General features: G+C 39.5%; 1 protein-coding gene across 1 annotated transcript; it reads right to left on the reverse strand.

Moving 5' to 3' along the window:
• Nucleotides 1–24,685: 24,685 nt before the first annotated feature.
• Nucleotides 24,686–26,488, reverse strand: LOC145031371 (cytochrome P450 76T24-like). Its single transcript, XM_078979910.1, has 3 exons — nt 25,993–26,488; nt 25,488–25,910; nt 24,686–25,412 (listed from the first exon to the last, which is right to left on the reverse strand). The coding sequence occupies exons 1-3, from the start codon at nt 26,476–26,478 to the stop codon at nt 24,801–24,803; spliced, it is 1,521 nt and encodes a 506-aa protein (XP_078836036.1). The 5' UTR covers nt 26,479–26,488; the 3' UTR covers nt 24,686–24,800.
• Between the last annotated feature and the right edge of the window lie 661 nt (nt 26,489–27,149).

The raw sequence follows: 27,149 nt of genomic DNA on the forward strand, positions 1-27,149 counted from the left end.
ATGAGCGGTACGCTTCTCTTACTGATTTTGTTGATGTTGCAGCCATTGCTACGCCAGGCCTCAGGTAGGTGACGCATTGCTGTATCGGGAGTTCAGCAACACGAAGCCGCCAGAGTTCGATGGGACTCAGGATCTGACAGTCGCGATGAGGTGGATCTCTGATATTGCGGGGTCTTCTACACATGTTCATGTCCGAAGCATTTGAGGGTACAATTTGCTTTGAACCAACTTCGCTTGGGAGCAAAGGATTGGTTGAAGTTCGCGACAGCACACTTCACTTCTGCAGAGCTTGTTGTGGTGACCTAAGAGAGGTTTACCGCTATGTTTCGATATTAGTACGTTCCCGGTGGAAAGGGTGTTGGATTAGTGTCTAAGTCCATAACTATTTTTGTATGTACTTGACCCGATGGTGCATGGTCCTTTTTGGTTGCCTTCACCAAAGCAACTTGATAGGATGAATTACGGAGAGAAAGGATTAAATATGATTTATTAATGTATTATGAGAATAATATATTAAAGGAGAAATCATATTGTTTAATTAATATTACTCAATAATTAATTGGTAATTAGTTTTGTGACTAAAAGAGATTAATTAAACTTAAGGGACTGGAATTGTAATTATAAGATAATTGCAATTTGGGCCATGGATTGCCTTATATTAAGAAGTGGACGAATTCTATTGGGAAACCCATAAGAAATCGTCCAAGGCCTTAAGGAAAGGGGGCCCATGGGTTGCTTAGGGCTTAAGCATCCAAATTAGGGTTTCCTTGTTGGATAACCCTAATAGCCTAACTATATATACATCCCTTATGACACAAAAACGAGGCCAAGCGTCCTTCTAGGGTTTCACACGTTTTGGGGAAGCCTCCATCCTCTCTCCTCTTCATCCTCTTGCTTATGGTGTTTGTGAACTATTAGAGGAGTGACATTTGTGACTCTAAGCTTTCTAAAGTCAATACAAGGAGATTTGGGATTGTTATTGCTACATAACAATCAAGGTATGATCTTAAACCTATTCTCATGTTAATATGATTACTTGAATGGTAGAATTAGGGTTTAGAGTCTTCGATAACTTGCATGTACAATAGAGAAACCTAGATCCAAGCTTTAGGGTTTGTATGAACACATAGGATGTTCTTAGGACCAAAACCCATCAAAGGGAATGGCTGGCCCAGGAGTTCTTGACCCTCAAACAGGGTACAAAGTCTGTTACCATGATTACCAGGATGTTTCATGAGATGGCGACCTTTTACCCTGAGTAGGTGTCCACAGAGCAGGCACACATGAGTCGATATCTGAGTATTCTGAGGAGGCACATTCGCGAATTCATGTCGAACTCGATGTACCGGAAATTTACCGAGCTTCAGGAAAATTCTCAGAAGAGGGAGATCGAGCTCGAGACATAGGCCGGGGAGGAGGCCGAGTCTCATAGGATGGAGAGGCGACCAGCTCAGTCTCAGCTGGCAGCCAAGCGGGCAAAGCCCGCTGACCCAAGGTTAGGGAGCCAGAAGGGCCGCACTTGTGGTAAGTGTGGCAAGGATCATGAGGGAGTACATAGATCTAGATCTTGCTACAAGTGTCGCAAGGAGAGGCATATGGCGAAGGAATGCCCCTAGGGATTTGCAGTATGTTTCCACTGCAACCAGACTGATCGTCGGAAGGCCGAGTGCCCACATCTGCATGGGTCGGCGTAGGGAGCACCACAGGGATCTGCCCCTGCTGAGGTGCTACCTACAGAGAGTCGGCCAGTGAAGGCTGAGGCGCCCAAGGCTCGCGGGTAGAGCCTTTCAGTTGATAGTAGAGGAGGTTCGCGCAACGCCTGATGTTGTGGCTGGTATGTATCCTTCCATTTATTTATGCTATGCTTGAGATATTTTTTTTATATTATGATATGTGTAGGTACTTTTCTTGTGAATTTTGTACCTGCTTTGGTATTATTTTACTCGAGTGCGAGTCGGTCATTTGTGTCTTTAGCGTTCAGTCAGGACATCAGTATTCAGCGGGAGGCAATGAGTCGACCTATGCGGGTTTCTATAGCCAACGAGCGAGCGGTGTATGCCAGGGATATGATTCGGGGATGTGTGCTTGAGATCTTCGGTGTTGAATTTCCATTAGATCTTGTTCCAATAGCGATGGGGGACGTGTGTGTTATAGTGGGCATGGATTGGTTGAGTCGCTTCGGGGCTGTTATTGACTGCGAGCGACAGTTGGTGACAATAAGAGACCTTAGTGGGGGAGTGTTGTCTGTTTATGGCGATGGTACCCGAAGTGAATCAGCGTTTTTCTTAGCCGCCAGATCTAGACAGAGTCTTCAGCATAGTTGCAAGGGGTTTGTATCCTATGTGTTGGATACTCGAGTAGCCGCGGGTAGGCCGAGTTCGGTTAATGATGTTCTATTAGTGGGAGAGTACCGGATATTTTTCTTGAGGAATTACCGGGTGTTCCTCCTGAAAGGTAGGTGGAGTTTCGCATTGATTTGGTTCCGGGAGCAGCGCCTATCGCCAAGGTGCCATATCATCTTGCGCTGCCAGAGATGCAAGAGTTATCCTCGCAGCTTCAAGAGCTATTGGGGAAAGGGTTTATTTGACCGAGTAGCTCTCCTTGGGGAGCTCCGATCCTTTTTGTCAAGAAAAAGGATGGTTCGCACCGGATGTGCACTGATTACCAGGAGCTAAACAAGCTGACGATCAAGAACCGATATTCATTGCCGGGGATTGATGATCTATTTGATCAGTTACAATAGGGCGTCTTGGTTTTCCAAAATATACTTGAGGTCTGGATATCACCAGATGAGAGTACGTGATTAGGATATCCAGAAGACGGCATTCAGGACACATTATGGGCATTATGAGTTCATGCTGATGTCGTTCGGTCTCACCAATGCACCAGCAGCGTTCATGGATCTCATGAATAGGGTATGCAGGCCAATGCTGGATCGGTCGGTGATTGTGTTCATTGATGATATTCTAGTGTATTCTCGATCCCAAGAGCAGCATGAGGAGCATTTGAGGGAATTCCTCGGGGTGTTGAGATCGGAGAGGCTTTATGCCAAATTCTCTAAGTGCGATTTCTGGTTACGAGAGGTCCAGTTCTTGGGGGATCTTGTTAATCAGAATGGTATATTTGTCAACCCGGCCAAGATTGAGGCAGTGATGAGTTGGAAGGTGCCAAAATCTGCTACCGAGATCAGAAGTTTTCTGGGATTGGCTGGTTAGTATCGGAGATTCATCAAGGATTTCTCTAAGATTGCAGTGCCGCTTACCCGATTGCCCCAGAAAGGAATTGTTTTCTCATGAGGTCCAGAGCAGCAGACTTCGTTTGAGACCCTTCGCCAGAGATTGTGCGAAGCCCTGGTTTTATCTCTTCCAGAGGGAGTGAAGGATTTTGTGGTATACTATGATGGATCGATATCAAGGTTGGTCGCAGTGCTTATGCAGAGAGGTCATGTGATATCATACGCATCAAGGCAGATGAAGCTTCATGAGGCAAGGTATCCCACTCATGATCTGGAGCTGGGGATAATGGTGTTCGCTCTCAAGATCTGGTGTCACTACCTTTATGCAGTTCAGTGTACTATATACACGGACCACAAGAGTTTGAAGTACTTAATGGGTCAGCCCAACTTGAATATGTGCCAAAGGATATGGTTAGATGTGCTGAAGGATTATGATTGTGAGATCGTGTACCACCCGGGCAAGGCGAATGTGGTGGCCGATGCTCTTAGTCGTAGGGCAAAAAGTGCCCCGATACGAGATACGTGTATGAGGATGATAGTGATCACCCCAGTGTTAGATACCAACCGAGAGGCCCAGGCAGAGGCCATGAGGCCAGAGAACCAGAAGAAGGAGTGTGTGATTAGGCAGATATCTGACTTTTTGACTGATAATCGTGGGCTTATGACTTTTTATGGTCGGGTATGGGTGCCTTTTATAGACGGAGCACGTGGTATTCTGATGGAGGAGGCGCATAAATCAAGATTTTTGATCCATCCCGGGGCCACTAAGATGTATTTGGATCTAAAGAGAGATTATTGGTGGCCTTGCATGCAGAGGGATGTTGTGTGGGTCGTAGAGAGTTGCTTGACCTGTAGCCGGGTTAAGGCTGAGCACCAATGGCCGCATGGAAAGTTGCAGCCACTTGAGGTTCCCCAGTGGATGTGGGAACAAATTACTATGGATTTTATCACCAACTTACCAAGAATATCAAAAGGAGTTGATGCAATCTGGGTGATTGTAGATCAGTTGACGAATAGCGCTCACTTCCTTGCCATCAGTGAGAGTTCTTCTACAGAGAAGTTGGCAAAGGCATATGTGAGAGAGGTGGTGTCACGGCATGGGGTGATGATCTCGATTGTTTCCGATAGAGATGTGCGTGTCACTTCTAGGTTTTGGAAGAAGTTTCATGAGGATTTGGGTACAAGATTGGATTTCAGCACTGCTTAGCACCCTCAGACTAACGGTCAGAGTGAGCGGACTATCCAGACGCTTGAGGACATGCTTCGTGCATGTGTATTGGATTTTGGAGGGAGTTAGGACACATATCTACCTTTGGCTGATTTTTCTTATAACAAGAGTCATCATTCGAGTATTGGTATACCTCCCTTTGAGCTGCTGTATGGAAGCAGGTGTCGGACTCCCATTTGTTGGGGAGAGGTATGGAAGCGGGTGATGGGTAGTACGAAGATAGTGCTTGAGACTACTGAGCAGATTCAACACGTAAGACAGAGGTTGCTAACGGCTCGGAGTCATCAGAAGAGCTACATGGATAAGCGTCACTTAGAGCTTGAGTTCCAAGTTGGTGATTTCGTTCTCCTGAAGATTTCACCTAGGAAAGGTGGGATTCGGTTCTGGAAGAGAGGCAAGTTGGGGCCTCGGTATATTGGTCCATTCAGGGTGATCACAAGGGTAGGCATCGTAGCGTATCGTTTGGAGTTACCTGCGGAGTTGGGATAGATCATGATACTTTCCATGTGTCTCAGTTGAGAAAGTGTATTGTCGATGAATCGACATTGGTACCATTGGAGGATATTGAGGTGGATGTGAGCCTAAATTATGTCGAAAGGCCAATTACGATACGGGATCAAAGGATCAAGGTTTTGAGAAACATTGAGGTTTCATTGATGTAGGTTCAGTGGCAACATCGGAAAGGGTCCGAACTGACGTGGGAACCGGAGATCGAGATGCGTGAGCAGTACCCAAAGTTACTTGTAGAGCGAGACTTCGAGGGTAAAGTTTGATTCTATGTGATATGTAATGTGCATGATTCAGAGTTTACAGTGTTAGGACCAGTGGGTCCATAGAGTTATGGGGCCAAGAGGGTCCCACAGAGATATTCGACCATAGGCTTATCAAACTTACAGCCTTGAGTGGTTGATATGTTTCTATGTGGTATTTTGGTGAACTCACTGAATATTTTTGCTTACAGTGTTTTGTGGATGTGTTTCACGTACCAGTGATGATCGCGGGAAGGCGCCGACATGATCAGTAAAAACTCGAGGAGTTTTTGTTTATGTGATCTTTAGGACATGTTTTTACTATGATGACATTAGATACATTATATTTGATATTAATTTATGAATGAAAGTATGTTTTAAAAATGAAAATTTTGTTTTGAAAAATATGGTGTTACAACCATGTAACATACTCATCTTAGTCGGACTCGATGTGATATGACCATTAGGGTCGGAATAATAATCACCTTCTTAGTCATTATTGAAACAATGGTCATCACATACATGTATAAAATAGAATCCATTACTATCGCCTTGGTAACGTTGTGACTTTCCTGTATCCAAGTGCGAGTCATGTGCTTCCGGTAGTGTAGGCTGCTACTGCCATTCACACGTACTCATACTCGTCCTAAGTATAGACTCGCAGTCCTCCAAGTCACCGTATAAGAATTTCACATAATCATATAACACATTAGATAACGTAATGAAGCTTTATATTATTTATTGAAATGAATACATACACGTTCATGTTTAACCTATACCATGCCTCTAACAGGCTACACCACATGTTACTATGGCTACTTCATATCTTGAACTTTGGATATGAAGTCCTCATCCTTGATTCCTCACATCATCACCTGCTTTGTCAAGGATCATTTGGAATGCCCTTTGCTTTAGCTTTGGCGGAACATTTGGCTTCGTTACCCCTTCCCTATTCGGGCAGTCCTGCTTGAAGTTTCCTTCAACACCACACTTAAAGCAGAATTCTCTCTGGGTTATGCATTCATGGTCATAGTGACCATTACTCCTGTATTTGAATTAGTTCGCCTCTTTAGGACATCTTCGAGTGTGTTATCTTCTGCATTTGTCTCACAAGCTTTCTTCATTACTATCCTCAGACCTCTTGTTGTTGGGGTCAGACTTCAGGAACCTATTTTTATTTTTGGTCTTTAGGATCCCTCAGACTTCCTCTTCTCGCCTACCTCAGGTCTTTCTAAACTCTTATCCCCAAGTTGGATCTCCACATTCTTAGATGCTCTAACGGCTGTATTTAAGGTAGTTTTCATTTTCACTATTGCACCAAAGTCTACTAGGAATCTGTTAGCAAACCTATTTATCTTGGAACCAAGTAGGGAAATAGCTTCATCTTGTCGGTGAATGCGATGGCATACTCATCAACACTCATCTTCCCATTCTTTAGGTTCGAAAACTCATTGTTTAGGTCTATCAGATCTATTTTTTAGCAATATTGCATTTTCAACGGCTCCATGAATGCTTCCCAAGACATCATCAGGGCTTTTAACCATGGCATTGTATCTGTTAACAATTTCCACCAACATAAAACTCTATTCTTTACTTGTCTAACTGCAAAGACAATCTTTTACTTATCGCTGTAGTTGAAGATTTCAAATACCATTTCCATCTCGGAGATCCGGTCCATGATCTCTACAAGCTTCGGTCTTCCAGAAAGACTTGCTGTCTAGGCAACCAAGAAGTTCTTCTACATGTACCCATCCTTATCAATCCTTTTGTCTAGGTCATTTTTCCTAACCATTTGGGGCTCAGTTTACCTCATAGTCTGACTATAGTCCCCTTCATCAGATTTCTTAATATTCAGCTCGAGTTGTTCAACTGGTATAGTAGGCTCGTCCCTATTCTAATGAAGTAAGCATCTAGTTTCCTAAGTCTACCGATCCAACATCATTTGGATCATTGCTTGCACTCCTTCCATAGTGGTTAGCTCAGGTGCAGTCGCTACTTCTGGTGCATGCTCAATCATTGGTTGTTGATTAACATTCCCATTGGCGTTTCCGCTTTAGGTTCTTTCAATTTCGATCTATACACCAAATCAGACGTTCGGTGTGTAATGAAGAGAATAGAAAGATTTTATTAACAATTGATATATAAATCTTCTTATCACTCTGAAAAGTTATATGTCAGTTCTAATACCGTAATTAAACGTTTAGAAATCATAACACTTAAAATTTCGAAATCTGATTAAAACCAGACCATAGATCCGATCATATAATGCATATTGTAAATAATTTAGCACATAAAATCATTTTAGCCGTCTTTCCTAAAATAGGCTAGTGCTTGTGTCCATTCAGGTGCTCTGATACAAACTGTGACATCCTTATGAGAATATTACACTATTCACGACGGTGTAAAATTCATAACTTCTACATACGGACTCAATTTTTCACTTTATTATTATCTTTTAGATCCTAATAATGAGATATTCAATTTTTACTTAGGTTGTGTCAGCTAAATATTGCTCGATCTAAAATTTGAATCTCAGGCTGTGCACTACTATGCTAAATCTTATAAAAATCATAACTACCTCATACGAAGTCAGATTTGGACATTCTTTTTATGTACGTTCTCGGTTTACGAGATACTACAACTCTCATTTACATTGCTAAGGCTAAAAAGTAATTTATCAAAAATTCAGTTTTTACGTTACGCGGTGTCGTGTAGGTTTAGCCGTAAAACTACGACGGGTCATAACTTCTTCGTTATAACTCGGATGTCAGTGTTGTTTATACCTACGAAACCCTTGTGACATATACTATAACTTAGTTAAGATTGTTTATTCTAAATACTCTTCTATTAAAAAAACTCATTTTTGATGCTTATTATCTCCAAATTGATTAGCTCAAATATGCTAGCATTACAGGAACGTATCCAGACGCTCATCCAAAATCTCCTTAATTCCCTCCTTGACCCTACGAAAGATCATATGAGTCTGCTCTAAAATACAATGGGTAATCTCCAACAAGATAAACTCTCATATCCACTCATCAATCGGCTCAGCACCTGCACCTGAGTCGTAGTCTGAACCAGAACTAGAACCTCCCTCTGAGGACTCATCACCATTCTCAAAATAATCATGCAAATGATAAGAACATAACCATGAATCCTCATCCGACAGGATTCCTAGACTATTCGTGCCTTTCATCGATTCGAATATGGATGTTGTGCTTTAGTGGTATGGGCACAATACTACCTTCCTAACCTATCCATACATTACTCAAAAATCATCTTGAATCCACTAAGTCACCTTCCCAAACTGATACTCCAAATACTCGCTAGACGGCGCATCCAACCTACTAAAACACTTTCAATGCTCTCATAGTTTCCTCATCGTCATTATGCCATCAGTTGCTGAAGAACTCCCACTAACCTCAGCTAACTACTTCACGAATACAATCACATTCAACAAAGATTAGATAGTCCTTTGAATAAAAGATTCATCCCAACTACGGTTGGAATCAGTTAAGAGTTGCACAATAGGGTCAAATCCATCAGTTTGAGATTATTTAACCATTGCATCATGTAACTTAGCATATTCATGAAATATTTAGATCACATCAGTATGAGTCCCACAAAGCACAAAGCAAGCAACATTTGGGAACTGGAAAGTCAAACCAACATACTATCTAATCAATCCATTCAATCTGATCATCTAAAATCTATACTAGCATGCAATTCTAAAGCTCAACGATATACATAAAAAGGCGTCTCTCCTAACATGAAATCCTAAGCAAAACCTTATCCATATTCTAGGATGCAAATCTCATCACATATAATTACAACAAACATGTATGGGTATTTTGGTAATCACTTACTTGAGCTCGGCTGATTACATACATCACACCCCCCTTTTTCTTATAAAAATCTTTTTATAATTTTTTTTTCATTTAGAAAGATTACCAATTCCTCAGTTTGGGTTCAGGCGCACTCGAGAGTATGCCCGAATCCCTCGAACCATGGCTATAATACCAACTTGTTACATCCCAAAATTTCAAGGTAAAATTTACATTTCTAATTCAACCATAAAACACCATTTAGTATTACCAATCATTTAAATGTCTATTAAAGTAAAATCAACTATCAGAGTAAAATCCCAAAATCATAAAGTTGTGGAAATATGGGTGGATGCAATGCAGTCACAACGGGCCCTTCCCTTTTATACATGAAGTATTTGAAACCATAAACAATAAATGGTAAGCACGAAGCTTATTGAGTTCCCCAAAATATGATAAATCATACATAAGAAACATATACTAGGCCCCACCTGTCATCAGCACCCGCACAACATCAAGACCATCTCGGTAATAAGATCTGTCAGTCCTCAAGCCCAGCCTGGTAGTGGGCCCAGCTTGCAAAACATGCAAACACATAAACACAAGAAAATATCATAATGATACATACAAGTAAGAAAGATAAATAGCATACAATATAATCATAACGCACGTCCTCACATCGAGGCCCAATCAGTACATGTAAAGCACATAACACAAGCAATAGTCACTTAGACAACTTGTAACAACCCGTCATTTCAAGTCATCTAAGATCGAGTCTTGTAACCTCTTTGAAAAAGGGATTAGAATATCATCGAAAAATGAAGTATTCAAAAGCTCTGTTTGAAGTACGCTATGTGGTAGGTATCGTCTTAAGGTTTCCAAACATATAAATAACACAAAAATCCGAGTTATAACGAAGAAGTTATGACCATCCTAAGTTTTCCGACAAAAACCGGCAATACGAAGTTACGTAAAAACGCAAAGTTTCAATAAAACACTTTTTGACCTTAGGTGTCTAAATGAAAGTCATAGATATCGTTAAACTACAAACGTGCATAAAAAGAACGCTCAAATCGGACATTGTATGAAAAAGTTATGAATTTTTAAAGAAATTTCTTAATCACGTCATTTTAATAAATAAGTAATAAAAATAATTTCGGAATTTGCCGACGGAATCTAAACGAAAGTTGTAGATCATAGTCTCACCTATGCGTGGATATAAAGAACATCGAAAACGGAGTTCGTATGAAGGAGATATGAATTTTTGAAGTTTGATAAATAATTAATATATATTTTTATCCAAAAATTCGGTATTATCCGAAGCCTGAGTCACGCGCATACGCCCAGCGTACTCGAGGCCACGTCCTCGGATCGTCCACGTCGCCCTTATGCGAGCCTACCCCCCCTATTCCGTCTGAAGCGCGATGCAGTCGAGGACTCGGTCACGCGTGACGTACGCATACGCCCCGCGTACGAGGCGGTTCCAGCCCCCTATAAATGGGATGCGAGGGTTCCTGGAAAATTGCTCATTCTCTCTCTCTTTTCTTTCGTTTTGCCTTGTTTTCCATGCTCGCACTACCCCGAAGCCCTTGTCATTTTGTGCAAGTCCCGAAGGTCGATTTTACTCTCGAGAAACCCGTGGAAAATCCGTTTCCCGAGACGAAACTCTACCCGGTTTTCCATCTTGCTATCTTCAAACTTTCAAGTGAGTTCATACCCCTTTCAAACACACTTTAAATACATTTTAAATACTTTTATACTCTTTTAGGGGGGAATACAAGTAAACATACGGTTATTATCGTGTATTTTATAAAGTTTCACTTCGCTTGTTTAACGAACAAATCACTTGGAACTCATTACTATTATGGAAAACTCTTGTCATACTTTGTGTGCATTAGACTTATGCAAAGTATATAATGATTTCAAAGTACTTTTCATGGTTAAGTCGTTTTATACATTCTAAAAACTTATGATTTATGCTTTGTTAAACATTGTGAAAAAGGATAAACTTCGCGTACAAAAACTATCACTTTAATACAGGCTTAGTTGAGAATCCCTGAGACGTGTATATCTTCAAACGTTACTTTTCTTTAATTAGAACGTAATGCTGCAAGTACTGTCTATAACCAGAGTCTCTCGTTCGGGGAACGTGTCAAATGTGTATAGATCTATACGGAAAGTCATGATCCCGCGCCCTGACTGTTAGCTACAGTCCGTCCTTTGGGGTGAAAGTTGTCATAACGCTGCGACGCCTGAAGAACGTCGTTACAGGCATATTATGTTTAGTATGGTTATAAAACTCATCGGATATACAACTATTATGGTATTATGCTTTTATGAACGAGTAACTGTTAAAACTATTCTTCATCTAACAAATGCGATCTTCGTATAGATTTATTATATAAAACTATGATACAACTTTTAAGAATGTCGTTTTCTTGCAACTTTCGGTCTTAGAGACTGCCAGCCATGTTAGGAAAAAAAAAGGGTTTTTCCTGTATACAAACCAAACAACTAATTGGAAGATAAGGGATTTTCCTGGTGCGATTATTTACAACTTATAACACGAACATTCATATGCATTTCATACTTTTATAGGAAAATAAGGGATTTTCTTGGAAAACACAACAACTCATATCACAACCATTTGGTAATATATGGGATTTTCTGGGTCTAATACATTCATTTTCAACACAACAAGTCATAACTCTTCACACTGGAAATACTGAGTTTTCTGGAAAACATACACCCATATTGGAATGGCATCCAATTTTTCTAAACTACTTACGAACTCACCAACTTAATTGTTGACACTTTTTCTTTGAATTAACTTGTATTCTCAGGGAACCGCTAAGCAGGTTTTGGAATCAACTTTTTGGATTAACGCGCTGGCGTTAATTACTTCTTTTGAATGATGTTTATGCATTTATCTTTTGAACATGTAATGAATACAACTATGTAAACATCTTGGAAACATTAATATATACGGTGGTGTGTACTTTCCTTTCTATGAACTGTTATGATACTGAATATGACGTCCTCCGCCCTCGAACGTTTCCACCGTTCTGGTTTGGGGGTGTGACACAACTAGCATAGTAATAACATACCATGGGCCAGCATTGGTGCCTTCGATCTCCTAAATATATTGAGGAAACTCACCTCAAGTTATTGGATATCTAAAATAAAAGCTTAGACTGCAAATCTGGAAAAAAAAACCCATGCTAACATTATCAATAATACCAAATTAATAATCAATCCACAACCTATAGTTGGAATCCAAGTCTGATTGTACAACATTCAAGGTAAAATTACATTTTACCCTTTCCTTACTTGGCCCAAAATTCGAGGCCCAAACTAAAATCATCAATAATCCAATATGGCCCAACTTTCTAATTGAGCCAAAACCCATCATGGGCCTAATCCAAGAAGGGCTAAATTCCTAAAAGATTCCCAAAGCTCCAAACCGGCCCAGGCAGAAGAAGGCCTAAAAACAGAAAGTTAGGACCTAACAAGTCCCTAAAGCCTAAAACCACATCTCACTTCATGACCAGTTCGTAGTCACGTTTTTAGTGCTCACTCGATCAGATCCCATCTCATCCCGAATCAACAAAGCCAACTCAGTCCAAAAATAACACCTGAGCTGGCCTTATGATGTGCATAGCCTATACTTACTTCATGAGCCCTATCAAGATCATTAGAAACAAGACCAACGCTCCTCACGTCATGAGACCTTATGTCTCATGTCATGAGAACAATCTGAGGCTAAAATCTAATTTTTAAGTCCTTCATCGATTCATAATTCACAACTAAACTTCAGATCCATAAGGTATGATGCCCAAAGGACCCTTAAAGGCCATAAAGTTGACAACTTTATCCATATCCTTTAATCAAAATTTCATAAACATGAAGGAAAAGGGTCAAAACCCTTGATCTAGCAACTTAAACTAATAAAAGTAGAATCTTGGGCACTTACAATGGTCCAGAACGTGCACACAAGGATGATGATGAAGCCTCCTTGTTGGACCAACACTATAGAACACCTTCTTCTTCTTCTTATATCTAGTAAAACACCAAGATGGACCCAAAATAACCAAGAGGGATTCAGGTTAAGTTTTTTTTGGTTGGAGGGAGGTGGAGTTTGAGAAATGAACCCTAAAACCGAATTAAGGGTGTTTAAATACTTGGGAAACCCTAAAATTTCATGGGTTTGGGTTGTAGCACTCCCTACGTCGTAATCTCCTATTGCTCACATCAAAAGCTCAGTCCCGAACATAATTCTTCATGCATCACATCTCACGTCATGATGACCTTTTGTGTAAAGTCGTGAGGCTACCTTTTCTCCAAAACGCAACCTTTTGACTCATTAAAGCACGAATTTGTTTCGTCCAGGAAAAGATGTGTTACAACTCTCCCCCATTTAAATAATATTTTAGCCTTGAAAATGCTCCTTAGTAACTTTTTGCCACCCTAGATAGCTTAAACTGTCCATCTACAACTACGATACAAACTGATGAAACAATTAAAGCATATAACAACATTCCCATGTTACAACCGAACCCAAACTTAGTAGTGCTGTCAAATACATACGACCAACGAATCCTTAACCAACTTGGACTAACCACTGGAGAATAACCCATACTACTTTGTTTGAAGTCCGAAATCCCAATACCCAGTCTCACTCCCCAAAAAACAACCCACTCTAAATCACAACCACTTCAACTCCACTTTGAATTCCATCCGATCATCACACTTCCAACCATTAATTATCTTGTTGTTTCCCACTGAAAACAGAATCACTAGCCATTTCTCGGTACCAAAAAGTGTGCACTTGATAAAAGGCTTAGATAAATCTTCGATTAAAAGATTCATCCCTACAATGGTTAGAGTCGGACGAGATGTCCACACTAGGATCAAATGAATTACTTTGAGATTATTTTAAACATGCAGCAAGTGACTTAACATATTCACTTAATTACAAGCGACTACAAACATACATCCCAATCACTAGTACCACCTCAGGCTCATTTTGTTACCCCACAATTACATTCTAGACACAATCAAGACCTCCCTTGTCTCAAACTTAGCTACTAATTAACCAATATACCGGATTTTCAACCGATTGTTGAGTCTGATTGCCTCACACAGTAGCACAACGCGACCTCCAAACAAGCGTATTATCGAGCATGAGTTGTTCTAGCTTGCCTGTTATTAGAGATCCAATAGTCCTCCGGATCCAACCGGACCAAACCAACCATCAACCTAACGTAACCAAATCCACTTGGTACTAATGAATGGTACATGCCCAATTGTGGTCATATATCACAACCGGCCTCATACGACCCACAACCTTCTTTAATTCCACGAATGTTGTACCCTTCCCATAGTCTCATGACATGTTCTACCGTGGTCTAATCCTACCTAGTAGAACTATAGGCCAATCATGGATATACCAAGCCCACACAGCTGCTTGATAACCAAGAGAATGCTACCGTTCACCACACAGTCTTACAGCACTACCATACTACGTACCAACCTATGAATGCTATGGTCACCCCCATTCTTACGACACTCCTATTCTATCTTCCAATCTAGTGATTTATATGGCCACCCACATTCTTACAACACTCCCTTACCATCATGGTTACTGCCCATAGTCTTACATCTCAGCTGCCATTCCAACCATAACCATCCTTAGTCAATCCCACATCTGACTACACCCTAATCAGGTGTCTGGATTATGCTTCAAACCCTAAACCCTTAATCAGACTAGAATAGGAGAAGTGGATCTAACACGACCCGCACTCTAGATCCATCCACATACACCATGAGCCACTACAGATGTGTAAAGAAACCTTTACAGCCATTCTTATGCAATCCCCTAGACCAAAAAATTCTCTGCCACTTGGATTCGACTACACTCTCCCAATCCACAAGATTTGATAGATTTCCAATCGATTTTGCAACCTTACAATTCAAAATGTCAACAACTTGAACTTACAAGAACTAGCATTCCATTACTAGCCAATTTTCACGATCACATGCATTCTAAATCCGGATGAAACTTTACTGAAATATCAACGAGCTCTACTATCCCAAGTACTTTCTATTGACCTCACAAAAAATTCTTGGAGACTTATGAGATAACAAAGAACAATATTACAATTATAGAAAGGAGTAGGCAACCGATTCCACGATCGGATGGCACTTGGGACAATTCCAAGTGAACCTGTCACTAACCACAAAACAATGTATGAACTTGGCAACTATCGATCATACACCCATGATCAAACCCATTTTTATTTCCTTGGATCCACGAAGAAACCCTACATACCCTAAAGTAGAACCTAACTTACCTACCTCTCGAATTCCTTGAATCCTTGTTGAAACAAAGGTTGTAGAACTTGCTACTCGGTACCTATTCGGCCGAATGCCGATTAGTGAGTACTCAGGATTAACCAAGAGTAATCGGGGAGTACTTTGATTCTATAATTTGTGTAGAAATATCTTTAGGAAAATTAGATATATGTGAAAATCATATGTTAAAATCATAAGCTGATTGAAATATATAAAAAAAATTGATACATGTGAATACATAAAAACTGAAACACACACAATGATCTCACTTCATGAATAATTATTGAAAATTTAAGATATATATGAAGTAATAATCACATATGTGTATGTTAAATAATAATCATTAAGTATATTATACATATTAAGCACCGAGTTGGATGAGTTTTAGAACACTGCTCACTTCACTAAAGGGGTAATCACGAAGTACTTGGATTCTGTAACCCGCCTCAGTAAATGGTCAAGTAGGAAGTTCTCAGCCGAGTAATTGGCCAACTCGGCAAGTTTTACAACACTGGCTAAAACTATCAAAGATCGAATCGGTTGCTGATATCTTCTCACTTAAGATTGATCTAATGGCTCACCTAAACTTCCGCTGAACACGGCTCTCGGTATGCAAAATAGTATACTAAAATTTTCAAGATAAAACGTCTAGACCATATTGAAGGATAACTATAAAGTCAGGCGAAGACTTATATAAACCACACATAGGGCCTCATAAATAAGCATAAAATCATGAATATAATTAATAAAAACATGAAGGAAAGTGTGGAATGCACACCTACGACAAAAATAGATTGAATTGGATCCCCTCGATATGTGACCGCAATACTCGGCTCCTCACCGCAGGAACCTCCACCATGCTCTCGTATCCATCAGTAAACCTCAAAGTGGCTGGAGCAAGTGCCCTCCCGATTCCCCTCATCAACTCCAGACAATCGGCTTTTTGTGGCCCACTTGGTTTTAGTGAAAATATAACGGGATCGTCCCATGGGTACAATCTCTGCTGACATGACTAATCCTGCCCCACTTGGTTTTATTGAAAACATAACGGGATCGTCCCACAGGATTCCTGAACACTTCGTGACTCTCCTTGATTCGAGTACGGATGTTGTGCTTTTGTGATATGGTCCTAATACTACCTTCCAAACCAATCCATACTTTCCTCAAGAATTATCCTGAATCCTCTAAGTCACCTTCCCAAACTGAAACAATAAATACTCGCTAGATAGCGCAACCAACCTACTAAAACACTTCCTAGACTCTCTTAGGTTCCATATCATAACATTAACATCAGCTGCTGAAGAACTCCCACTAACATTAGCTAACTACTTCATGAATACAATCACATATAACAAAGCTTAGATAGTCCTTTGAGTAAAATATTTATCCCTACTATGGTAGGACTCGGACAATAACTGCACAATAGGGTCTAATCCATCACTTTGACGTTACTTAACTGTTTCAACATGTAACTTATCTTATTCATGAAATAATTAGCTCACATCAGTATGAGTTCCACAAAGCACAAAGCAAGCAACATTCGGGCACTAGAAAATCTAACCAGCATACTAACTAATCAAGACATTCAATCCAATCATCTAAAATCCATACTAGCATGCACTTATAAAGCTCAACAACAGGAATACAAATGCATCTTTCCTAACATGATATCCTAAGCAGATCCTTAGCCCTATTCTAGTGTGCAAATCTTATAACATATATTTATTACAAACATGTATGGGTATTTTGGGAATCACTTACTTGAGCTCGGCCGATTGCACGCATCACATCCCCTTTTTCTTATAAAAATATTTTTAGAAACATTTCTTTTCATTTTGAATGATTACCAATTCATCGATTTGATTTTAGGCACACCCAGATTATCCCTGAATCCCTCAAACCAAGGTTCTGATAGAAACTTGTAGCATCCCAAAATGTCAAGGTAAAGATTTCATTTTTAATTCAACCATAAAACAACATTTAGTACTACCAATCATTCAAAAGTCTATTAATGTATACACAGTTATCAGAGTAAAATCCCAAAATCATAAAGTTGCAGAAATTTGGGTGAATGTACTACAGTTCAAACGAGCCCTTCAGTTCTGTATCAAAAGTACTTGAAACCATAAACACTACACCATAAGCACAAAGCTTAGTGAATTTCCAAAAATACCAAATATCATACATAAAATAACATATAATAGGCCCCGCCTGACATCGAGCCCCTCTCGGTAAACAGATATACCGGTCATCAGGCCCCGGCCTGGCAACGGGCCCAGCCCGTTAAACATGCAAACACATAAACACAGGTAAATATCATAAATATAAATGTGCATAACGAAAATAAATAGCATACAATATAATCATGAGGCTCCTTCTAGCATCAGGCTCCGCCCAGTACACATAAAACACATAACACATGCAAGAGTTACACAAACAACTAGCATAATGATAACAAACCATGGGCCAAAATTGTTCCTTCGACCTGTTAAACATAAAGAGGAAACTTACCTCAATATTCTGAGTATCTCAAATAATAGCTCGGACTACCATTCCAGAAAAGCCACTCGCTAACAACATCAATAATACCAAATTAATAATTGATCCACTACCCATAGTTGGATTCCAGAAAGCTAGGTCCTAACAAGGACAAAAGCCTAGAACCACATCTCATGTCGTGACTAGTCCCTAGTCACGTCTTGAGATCTCACTTGATCAGATCCCAACTCATTCTGAATCAACCTCGACAACTCTGTCCAAAGAAAACACCTGAGCTGCTCCACGACGTAAGCATCCTATCCTCACGTCATGAGACCCAATAGGCTCATTAGAAATGTGACCAATGCTCCTCACATCGTGAGACCTTGTTTCTCACGTCATGAGAACAGCTCTAGGCTAAAACTCTAATTTTAAGTCCTAAAGCCATCAATTCTTCAACTCTAATTCTTTTACAAGATAAATAGGACTTTTGTAACACAACTCGGAATGATGAATGCTAGTTGAACGGTCCGGATAGACTGAAGGTCGGTAGGCGTACCAGTCAGGCCGAAGGCTCGGGGGACGGTCCAGCCAGACTGAAGGCCCTGGAGGGCGGCCCAGATTGGTTGAAGGTTTTGAGAGTGGTCCAGATTGACTGAAGACCTGGTGAGGTGGCCCAGTCATGCTGAAGACTCTGCATATATTATCGGATCGGTTCGAGGAAATGGGTTGGGTATGTTGTGATGTGTTAGCATTAGAAGGTCTGGCCCCGAGTATTGATTGTGATTAGTGGAGGTGGTGCATGGACTCGAGAGTCCTTCCAAGTAGGTTCAGGACATGTATGTCGCATGGTTAGCGGTCATGCTAAGGGAATGTAAATCCATGGAAGTGGAAGTAGCAGCGCAGAGTTATGATGGGAGTGGTCCAATTATGGTCATTGAGCAGCGAGATTGCAGCAGTGGTATGGGAGCACATCCGAGCGGGATGGTTGCTGAGGCTTGACAGGAATGCATGGATGAAAATTTCATAATTTCAGATAGATTTGTTTATGTGGTGAAAATGCATCCGGAAGGGTGTTTGGAAGTGTTAGCAGTGTATCGGGGTTTTCCTAACCCGAGGACACTAGAGCCAGTTTGGTGCGGTTATGAGATTGCGGTGGAGAACTCGTGGGAGTTGCTCTAGGGCTGAAGCTCGTTTCATCCTTTCGGCAAGAAAGGTAAAATTGGTTTTCGGATTTCGATGGTCGAGTCTTGGGTAGCCTGGTCCGGTGAGTGCCAGGTGGAGCATTGTAGGGATAGTTTCGGAGTAGAGTTGTCGCAGGCTTCGAGGACGAAGCCTAATTTAAGTGGGGGAGAATTGTACCACCCCGTTCTTAAAGTTTTTAATTATGAGTCCCTGAGATTTAAGAGGAAGGGTAATTTTGGTCCTTTTTCGAGAAATGAGTTTCATCCGAAAAGGTTTCGGGATGGTGTATGTGTTAGAAGTATTGAGCTTCTCATCACCCTCGTATGAATGTAAAGTTATTTGGGAGTGGGTTTAGATTAGAGGAGTTGCGGTGTTTTGAAGATGATTATTGTTTAAAGTTCTTTGTGGAATAAGAGGGAAATGGTCCCATGCATTCACGGCATGCATGCATGGTTTTAATCTTGAAGTCTGGTTGGGTACGCCCAGCGTAAGTTGGACGTACGCCCAGCGTAATTGGGTGAATGATGCGGGTTGGAGGGGTGAGTACGCCCAGCGTACTAGAGGTACGCCCAACGTACTCCTAGAAACTCCAAACCCTAATTTAGGATCAGCCACTATATAAGGAACATGTTGGTTCACCCCTCAGCCTCCTTATGCTCATCCTCAACCTCAGAGAAACCCTAGATCACGTATTCTCTCCATACTCGGGTGTGTTTGACCTTGGAAAGCTCTTGTTGGCAAAAGAAAGGCTTGAAGGAGAAAAGGGAAGTTGTCAAAGAAGATGAAGAACTTGTGGGGCTTATAGATCTGAAGAAATACCACCCTTTGGAGCTTATTTGAGGTATAAAGCTTCTTGCTTGACCTTCATATTGCATAGATCTATGTATTTTGAAGCTTTGTCACCATTCTTGTCCCAAAAGTCCTCACCTTGTTGCATATTTCGATTTGGTCAAGATTATCTGTCCTTTCAGACCTTTGGAGAGGTCTTGAGTGATAAAAAGAGGTCCCAAGGACTGTAGTTGTTCCATGTATGAGATATATAGGTCTTAATTGATTAAGACCTTGGATTAAGAGCTTAAGGACGGCCCAAGTGATAAAGTATGAGACTTTATGAATTTTAGTCATATTTGACCTATGGATCTGAAGTTTGGGCTTAAGAGCTTAAGCCATTAAGAGGTTAGAAAGACTTAAGGAATCTCGCAGTTACACCCCCCGTAACCTTCGAGTACGCCCCACGTAGCGGGCCAGTGCCCCGTTTTCTTTTGGTGATCATTGCAGTACGCCCAACGTACCAAGGAGGGAACGCCCAGCGTACTCCTCCTGTGGACTTTAATTTTGGACCTCTTGAGTTGGGCCATTTGTGGGCCGTTGGTGTTTGGGCTAAGTTTGGAAATTATGAATAGAGTATTTTTGGCCCAATTAATGTAATGGATATTGGATCTAGGCCCATTTGGTGAGGTGGGACCAATTTGGTAAATTGGGCCAATGTTGGACTTGTGTGAGATTTGGACTTTGGTCTTGGCCCGATAAGTGGAAGTATGTTTGACCTAATGCTTACTCTTGTTATGTTGGTTAGTTCGGGATTTGTGGTGAGTTGGTAGTTTGAGAGTCTGCTTATTCCGTTCAGAGTATCGGCATTCGCGAGGTGAGTTATCCTCACTATATCGACAGGGTCTAAGGCACCAAGGCCGACCCTTTATTGGATTGAGATTTGGATATTGTTGTTATGTTATTACTTTGATATGTCTGCCTCCTGGAAGCTAGGATGGTATATGCTAGAGACCTGGTTAAGGTCGGTTTCCCGATATGTAGATTCATGCTATGCTAGTGACCGGTTAGGTCGGTAACCTGGTTAGGGTAATGATATGTTATGTGATCTACTTGATCGGTTTGTTGACTATGAACTGTTATATGATTGTATGTTATGTGCACATGGTTGTTTGGACTGGAGTTGGGTTGAGGCGGCTCCTGCTTTGTGCTGTAGGCCAAGATACCCAGGGCGGACCGGTTGTTCCGAAGGCCCAGCGAGCGGTCCGAATAGGTTGTAGGCCCCACGAGGGCGGAACAGACGTACCGAGGCTCGGAGAGTAGACCAGGCTGACTGAAGGCCCGATGCAGGTGGACCAGTCATACTGTAGACTCAGAGAGTAGACCAGGTGGGTTAAAGGCCCGGTGCGGTCGAACCAACCACACTGTAGACTTGAAGGATATGACTAGACTCGGAGGGTGGACCCGGTGGACTGAAGGCCCGATACGGCGGACCAGTCACACAGTAGACCCGATATGCATGGCTGTTCTATGTTCTGTTATGTTATGTATGCTTTTTATGCTATGGGCCCGAAGGCAATATGTTATGGGCCGGAAGGCAATATGTTTTGGAACGGAAGGTCGTAGCCTGGAAGGGCGTATATGTGGTTGGTATTTTGGGGGTATCTCACTAACCTTTCGGGCTTACAGTTATGGTTTAATGTTTTTCAGGTTCTTCAGGAGACCGTGGCAAGGCAAAGGCGTGATCGTACCGCTCCTCGTGTTTATATTTTATGATATGCACCTGGGAATACTCTGATAATAAATGTATTGAAAACCTTTTTGTATTAACTTAATGAATTGGGATGTTTTCGAAAAGTTTAAATTATGTTGAAATTTTGGTCGTTACAACTTTAAAGGTCAACATAAATGATTACATTATGAATATGCATGCCCCATGCATGTGCTAAACTCACTTTAGATCAAAATACCAAGAAATGGCCCTAAACTCATGCAAGATTCATGAATCACAACTAAACATCAGATCCATAAAGTATTATGCTCAAGGGACCCTTAAAGGCCAAAACGTTGCCAACTATATAAAGTTCCTCCATGCAAACAATCATAATCATGAAGGAAAAGGGACAAACAACCAAGATCTAGCAACTTATACACATAAAGGTTGAATCTTAAACACTTACAATAGTCCACAATGTGCATAAGATGATGATGATGAAGCCTCCTTGTTGGACCAACATTCTAGATTACCTTCTTCTTCTTCTTCTTCTTCTTCTTCTTCTTCTTCTTCTTCTTTTTCTTCTTCTTCTTCTTCTTCTTCTTCTTCTTCTAGCCAATAAAACACCAAGATGGACCCAAAACCACCAAGATGGATGAGGGTTAAGGTTTTCTGGGTTGGAGGGAGGTGGAAGCTGAGAAATGAACCCTAAAATAGAGTTAAGGGAGCTTAAAAATGAGAGAGACCCTAAAAGTTCATAGGCTTGCACTCCGACGTTCCCCACACCGTGTTCTCCTATTGCTTACATCATGAGCTCAGTCCGGCACAAAATTCTTCATGCATCCCATCTCACATCATGAGCTCTTATGTCTCACATCATGAGCCTCCTTTATCTCCAAAACATAACCTTTTGACTCCTTGAAGGTCCAATTCGATTCTTCAACGACTACTTGTGTTACAACCCTCCCCCATTTAAAATAGATTTCTGGTGATTTTTGGTTGTAGCATCTACTCGATAACGTCGGGCCAAGATTGCTTCTTAAGTGGGACACGGATGGATAACAATAGCATCGTCGCACACCATGTCGTCGCTATTACATGCATGAGAATCAACCCGAATCATTAGATCTTGTGGGAAATGTAAGGTCATGATTAATTGTAACAGATGTTCGTCGGATTGCCGGTTGTTATCATTAGTGATATCACTATTAGCGGTGACTAGTCTCTTTAGCGATGTACATAACACGTGTTATCTGATGTCGTTCCTAATTAATGGGCTTATTTATTGTTGTGTGCAATTGACATCTTTATCTTATTTCTTTGAATCTTCGTTTTCCTTTAACTATTCAATATCACTAAATCCTCAGTAGAAACAATGTTTTGAAACATCATCTAGAGCTCAAACAGGGGAAAAATTGTCTAATTTATAGTTAAATGATTTTTTTTTCCTATCTTGGTACTGTTTATAGGTAGGATTTTGGTCTTATTTCTTGATACTTTGATGTAGATCTTACATGCATGAATCTATACACATGGGCTTCTATCTGGAAAATTATTTCATATACTTTTCTTTCTAATTTTATTGAAAGATACCGGTGATCATGGTGACCTATAATGTTATCTTTAACCTTTTAAAAGCAAAGAAACATTGCTTTATGGAGATACCCACTCAGTGTTTGACGTTATGTCTCGAGTGGTTAAGTAAACACCTCCCCCTTTGTTTGATGCACATTAATGTTTGTTGATAATGCATAAGTGAATATATGTAAGAAACTGAGTCTAAAAGACTTCTTAAAATAAAATCATTAACATGTTTTCACTCAAAACATCATGATTCAGTAAAACACATTAGTAATAGTAATTGCTAGCTAATAGACTCTTATTAAATGTTACTTGTGTAGTTTTATTTATTTATTTCTATACTAAATAAGCTATTATAAACCTATTTTAGATTTTTGTAAAAGAAATATATAGAGAGGACACAAAATATGTCATGGTAACTCGATGTTTCCTGTTAATGATTTAATCTAAGCACTAATGCATAACCATTTATTTTAGATTTTATCTCACTATGAACTCAAACTATGTATACTTACTTTTCACTTTTTGTAGTAACATATAATGCTATCAGTGATTCTAAATTCTAGAAACTACCATTTATTTTGGAAATTTTTAATTTCAGCAAAAGTACATTGCTATTTAAGAATATAATGACTTTTATGTACTCTTGTTTGGTATGTAGTATTTGAGTAGACAAAAGTTGAAGAGTACTAATTTATCAAAGATGGTATTTTCTCTAACTTTAACTTTTGATGACAACACTCTACATGGAAATAAAAATGTGTGTTATTGTTATTTAGATGGTTGGCGTTCTATTTCGACAAAACAAGTTTTAGCCACATAAAAGTTACAAATCGAACTAGAATTAGAAAACGAAAGGTCAAAAGGCTTTAGATTAGGCAATTAAGGTAATTAAAGAAGAGCAACTACCACTTCAAGACAAGTAGATCAAATATCGAGAAGAGCAAAATAAGAAAATGGAATTCATGATGAGTACTTTCACGTTTATCTCAATTACATCGATCAATTGAATTTATTTTAAATTCATATTTACCTATATATATATATATATATATATATATATATATATATATATATATATATATATATATATATATATATGTTTTCTGAAAAATTGGACAATGTATGGATGTTTTTTTTAAATTACATTTAATAATTTATATTATAATTGGGATGATTTGTTTGGTTATTTTTGTTATGTTGTAAAGGTTCATAGCATTTGCCTTTTCTCAGGATTTCTTTATTATTGACATTTTTGGTTTTTAACAGTAAATATTTAGTGATGATCTTTTTGGTCTCTAATAAAGATAAATAGTGACAACTTGCATTGATTAGTAATTACATTTTGATGTCATTAACAAAAAAATTTATAGTGTAAAATGTTTTGATAAATTTTTTGAACCATGTTCAAATTCCAGTACTACTCGGTCTCTGTGGCCATAGAGGTTCGTCTGCAGTGACTCCAAAGGATGAAACATAACCCCATGTTTGCTGCAGGGGATTAGTCGATGTGTGAAAGCTGGTCCGAAACCTTAGTTATGGAAGTTCTCTTTCCAAATAACAACAAAAGAACATAAAATAATTTCTAAACAAAATAAAAGAAATTAGTACAAGATTTCAAACAAAATCAAAGTACGTATAGCAACACATGTTTTTCAACTTTCATTCTAGAACACAACTACAGTCACAACTTCATAGGGATAACCATGAGTGGTTCATCCTTTTGCAATGTGATCCCGTACTTTTCTCCCATATCAATATCTTTAGGTCTCGTATTTCCCACAACCTTCCAATCAAACTTATGAATTAATGATGCCAATATTATGTGTAGCATTCTATTAGCAAGATTCAATCCCGGACACATTCTCCTTCCTGCACCAAATGGAATAAGCTCAAAATCTTGGCCTTTATAGTCAATCTTCACGTCCAAAAACCTCTCAGGCATGAACATTTTTGTGTCTGACCATATATTTGGGTCTCGACCCATAGCCCAAACGTTACACAGAATTTGTGCATTTTTAGGCACAATGAAACCTTGAATAGAAACGTCATGTATGGCTTGGCGAGGGATAAGAAAAGGGGCTGGAGGATGAAGTCTCAGAGTTTCCTTAATCACAGCTTGTAGGTACGTGAGTTGAGAGATATCAGATTCTTGTATGCTTCCATTGTTGTTGTTTTGCATCAGTTTATCGACCTCCAACCTCGCTTTTTTCATTTTCTCAGGGTTACGAATCAGTTCCGACATCGCCCATTCTAATGTGCTTGATGTAGTGTCCGTTCCCGCTATAAATAGTGTCTGTAAATCAAAACCTTAATCAATGCATGTGCTATTATAGACAATATTTTATAAATATTAAAAGGTTTTACTTACTAGAAGTAAGTGTCTCATATCATTTTGAGTAAAATTGGATTGTTGGTCAAGCATTAAGTCTAAAACATCATTGCTTTTGGTTGAAACGCCATTAGATCTAGTTCTCAACCTGTCATTGATGATCTTATCGAAAATAGCCAACATTTTCTTAGCATAAACACTTTCCGACCATATTAACCCTAGTGGATCCAACGAGTGAAGTATAGGAAAAAGGTCAGGTAGACCTGGCTTTGCACCAACTTGCATCACTTGTAGTACTAAGTCTTGGAATTGTTGTGTTGATTTTGGACCATATTCAGCAAGATCAATCGAAAACATAAAGTTGGACAGGATGTTGAGACTCGTTGTGAAAGCACATGCCCCAACGTTCAAAGGTTTTTCCTCTATACAACATCGATTAACATGGTTGACAAGTTCTTGTACCTAGAATATATAAATTCGAGAACATAATTAGTTTCAATGTATCATTTTTATTTTATTCTATTTTTAACAATATAATTTATACCTTCTCCCGTCGTAGTAATTCACTAGCGTCTAGTTGTTGAACAGAGAACATATATTCCTTGGTCATTCTTCTCAATTTTCTCCATTGATCTCCCGCCTCCATCCAAACTATAGAGTATTTATGATAATCTCCGAGTTGGATAGCCTTAGGAGCTGATCGGTTTAAGAAGGCTACATCATGTGTGTTAAAGAATTCTTTGGTGATATCAGGAGATGAAATGACTATGGTCGTATTGCTTCCGAGCTTCAGTGACATTAAAGGACCATAACGTTTAGATAATATGGCAAGTGATTGGTGGGGTTTGTCACCGAATTCTAAGAGGTTTCCGATGACCGGAAAACCTTTAGGTCCCGGTGGTAACCGTGAGTTGCGCCGGTTGGAAATGATGCAGGCATAGATGGCCACTGGGAAAAGACAAGATACTACGAGGAAGAAGGCCGTTTGATACTCCATTATTTTACGCGGATGTTGTTTTAATTCGTTCATCTAAACGTCTTCAGAAGTCGTTCATTTATAGCCACGAAAGTCATAATAATGGTCCCTATTAGTTTACCTAAAATCTTATGTTTGCTTCATATTTTGAAAAAAATCCCACTTTCGTCCCCAAATTTGACCTTTATTGCACGATTTGTTTTATGTGTGAGATAAACACAATTTGTTCATCATCACCAGTATCGTCTTTCTCATTATGTATCAAAAATTGAGATCCTGCCAACACTTTCCTCACCCCCCAGCATAACATACGAGCTTCATGAGAATCTCTTTGACGAAAATTGCATAGATTTCCGATATAATTGCTATTTTAGTTTTTTTACATGAAAATTCTGATAACGATGAATACTGCAAATTGTAATATAAGCATTAGTGGTTGTATTATTGGTTTTATTACACATACTTCCAATTCAACTTGTTTACGTTTAATGATTAACCATAAAACAATTATTGATAATATAAAAATAAGTCTAATTTTAAACATATTAACAAGATTGTTTTAATGGTACAGCTTACTATATATTTAAAAATATACAACTTGATAAATTAAGTTAATAAGATAATTGAACATGATTGAAATTGAAATTTGAAGAAAAGAAGATGAAATGTGAAACATGAAGACAGAATAAAGGGGATATGCTGAAAATTGCTATTCAATTCAACGA

This window comes from Lactuca saligna, chromosome 2 (genome assembly GCF_052625555.1).
Source record: "Lactuca saligna cultivar CGN05327 chromosome 2, ASM5262555v1, whole genome shotgun sequence".
NCBI classification, from domain to species: Eukaryota; Viridiplantae; Streptophyta; class Magnoliopsida; order Asterales; family Asteraceae; genus Lactuca; species Lactuca saligna.

Bases quoted from the DNA above. Each gene is read 5' to 3' on its own strand.
- LOC145031371 (XM_078979910.1), bottom strand. From the start codon at position 26,478: ATGAACGAATTAAAACAACATCCGCGTAAAATAATGGAGTATCAAACG. The intron at 25,911-25,992 runs GTATAAATTATA...TATATATTCTAG, and splicing joins AATTACTACGACGGGAGAAG to GTACAAGAACTTGTCAACCA. The intron at 25,413-25,487 runs GTAAGTAAAACC...TTTGATTTACAG, and splicing joins ATATGAGACACTTACTTCTA to ACACTATTTATAGCGGGAAC.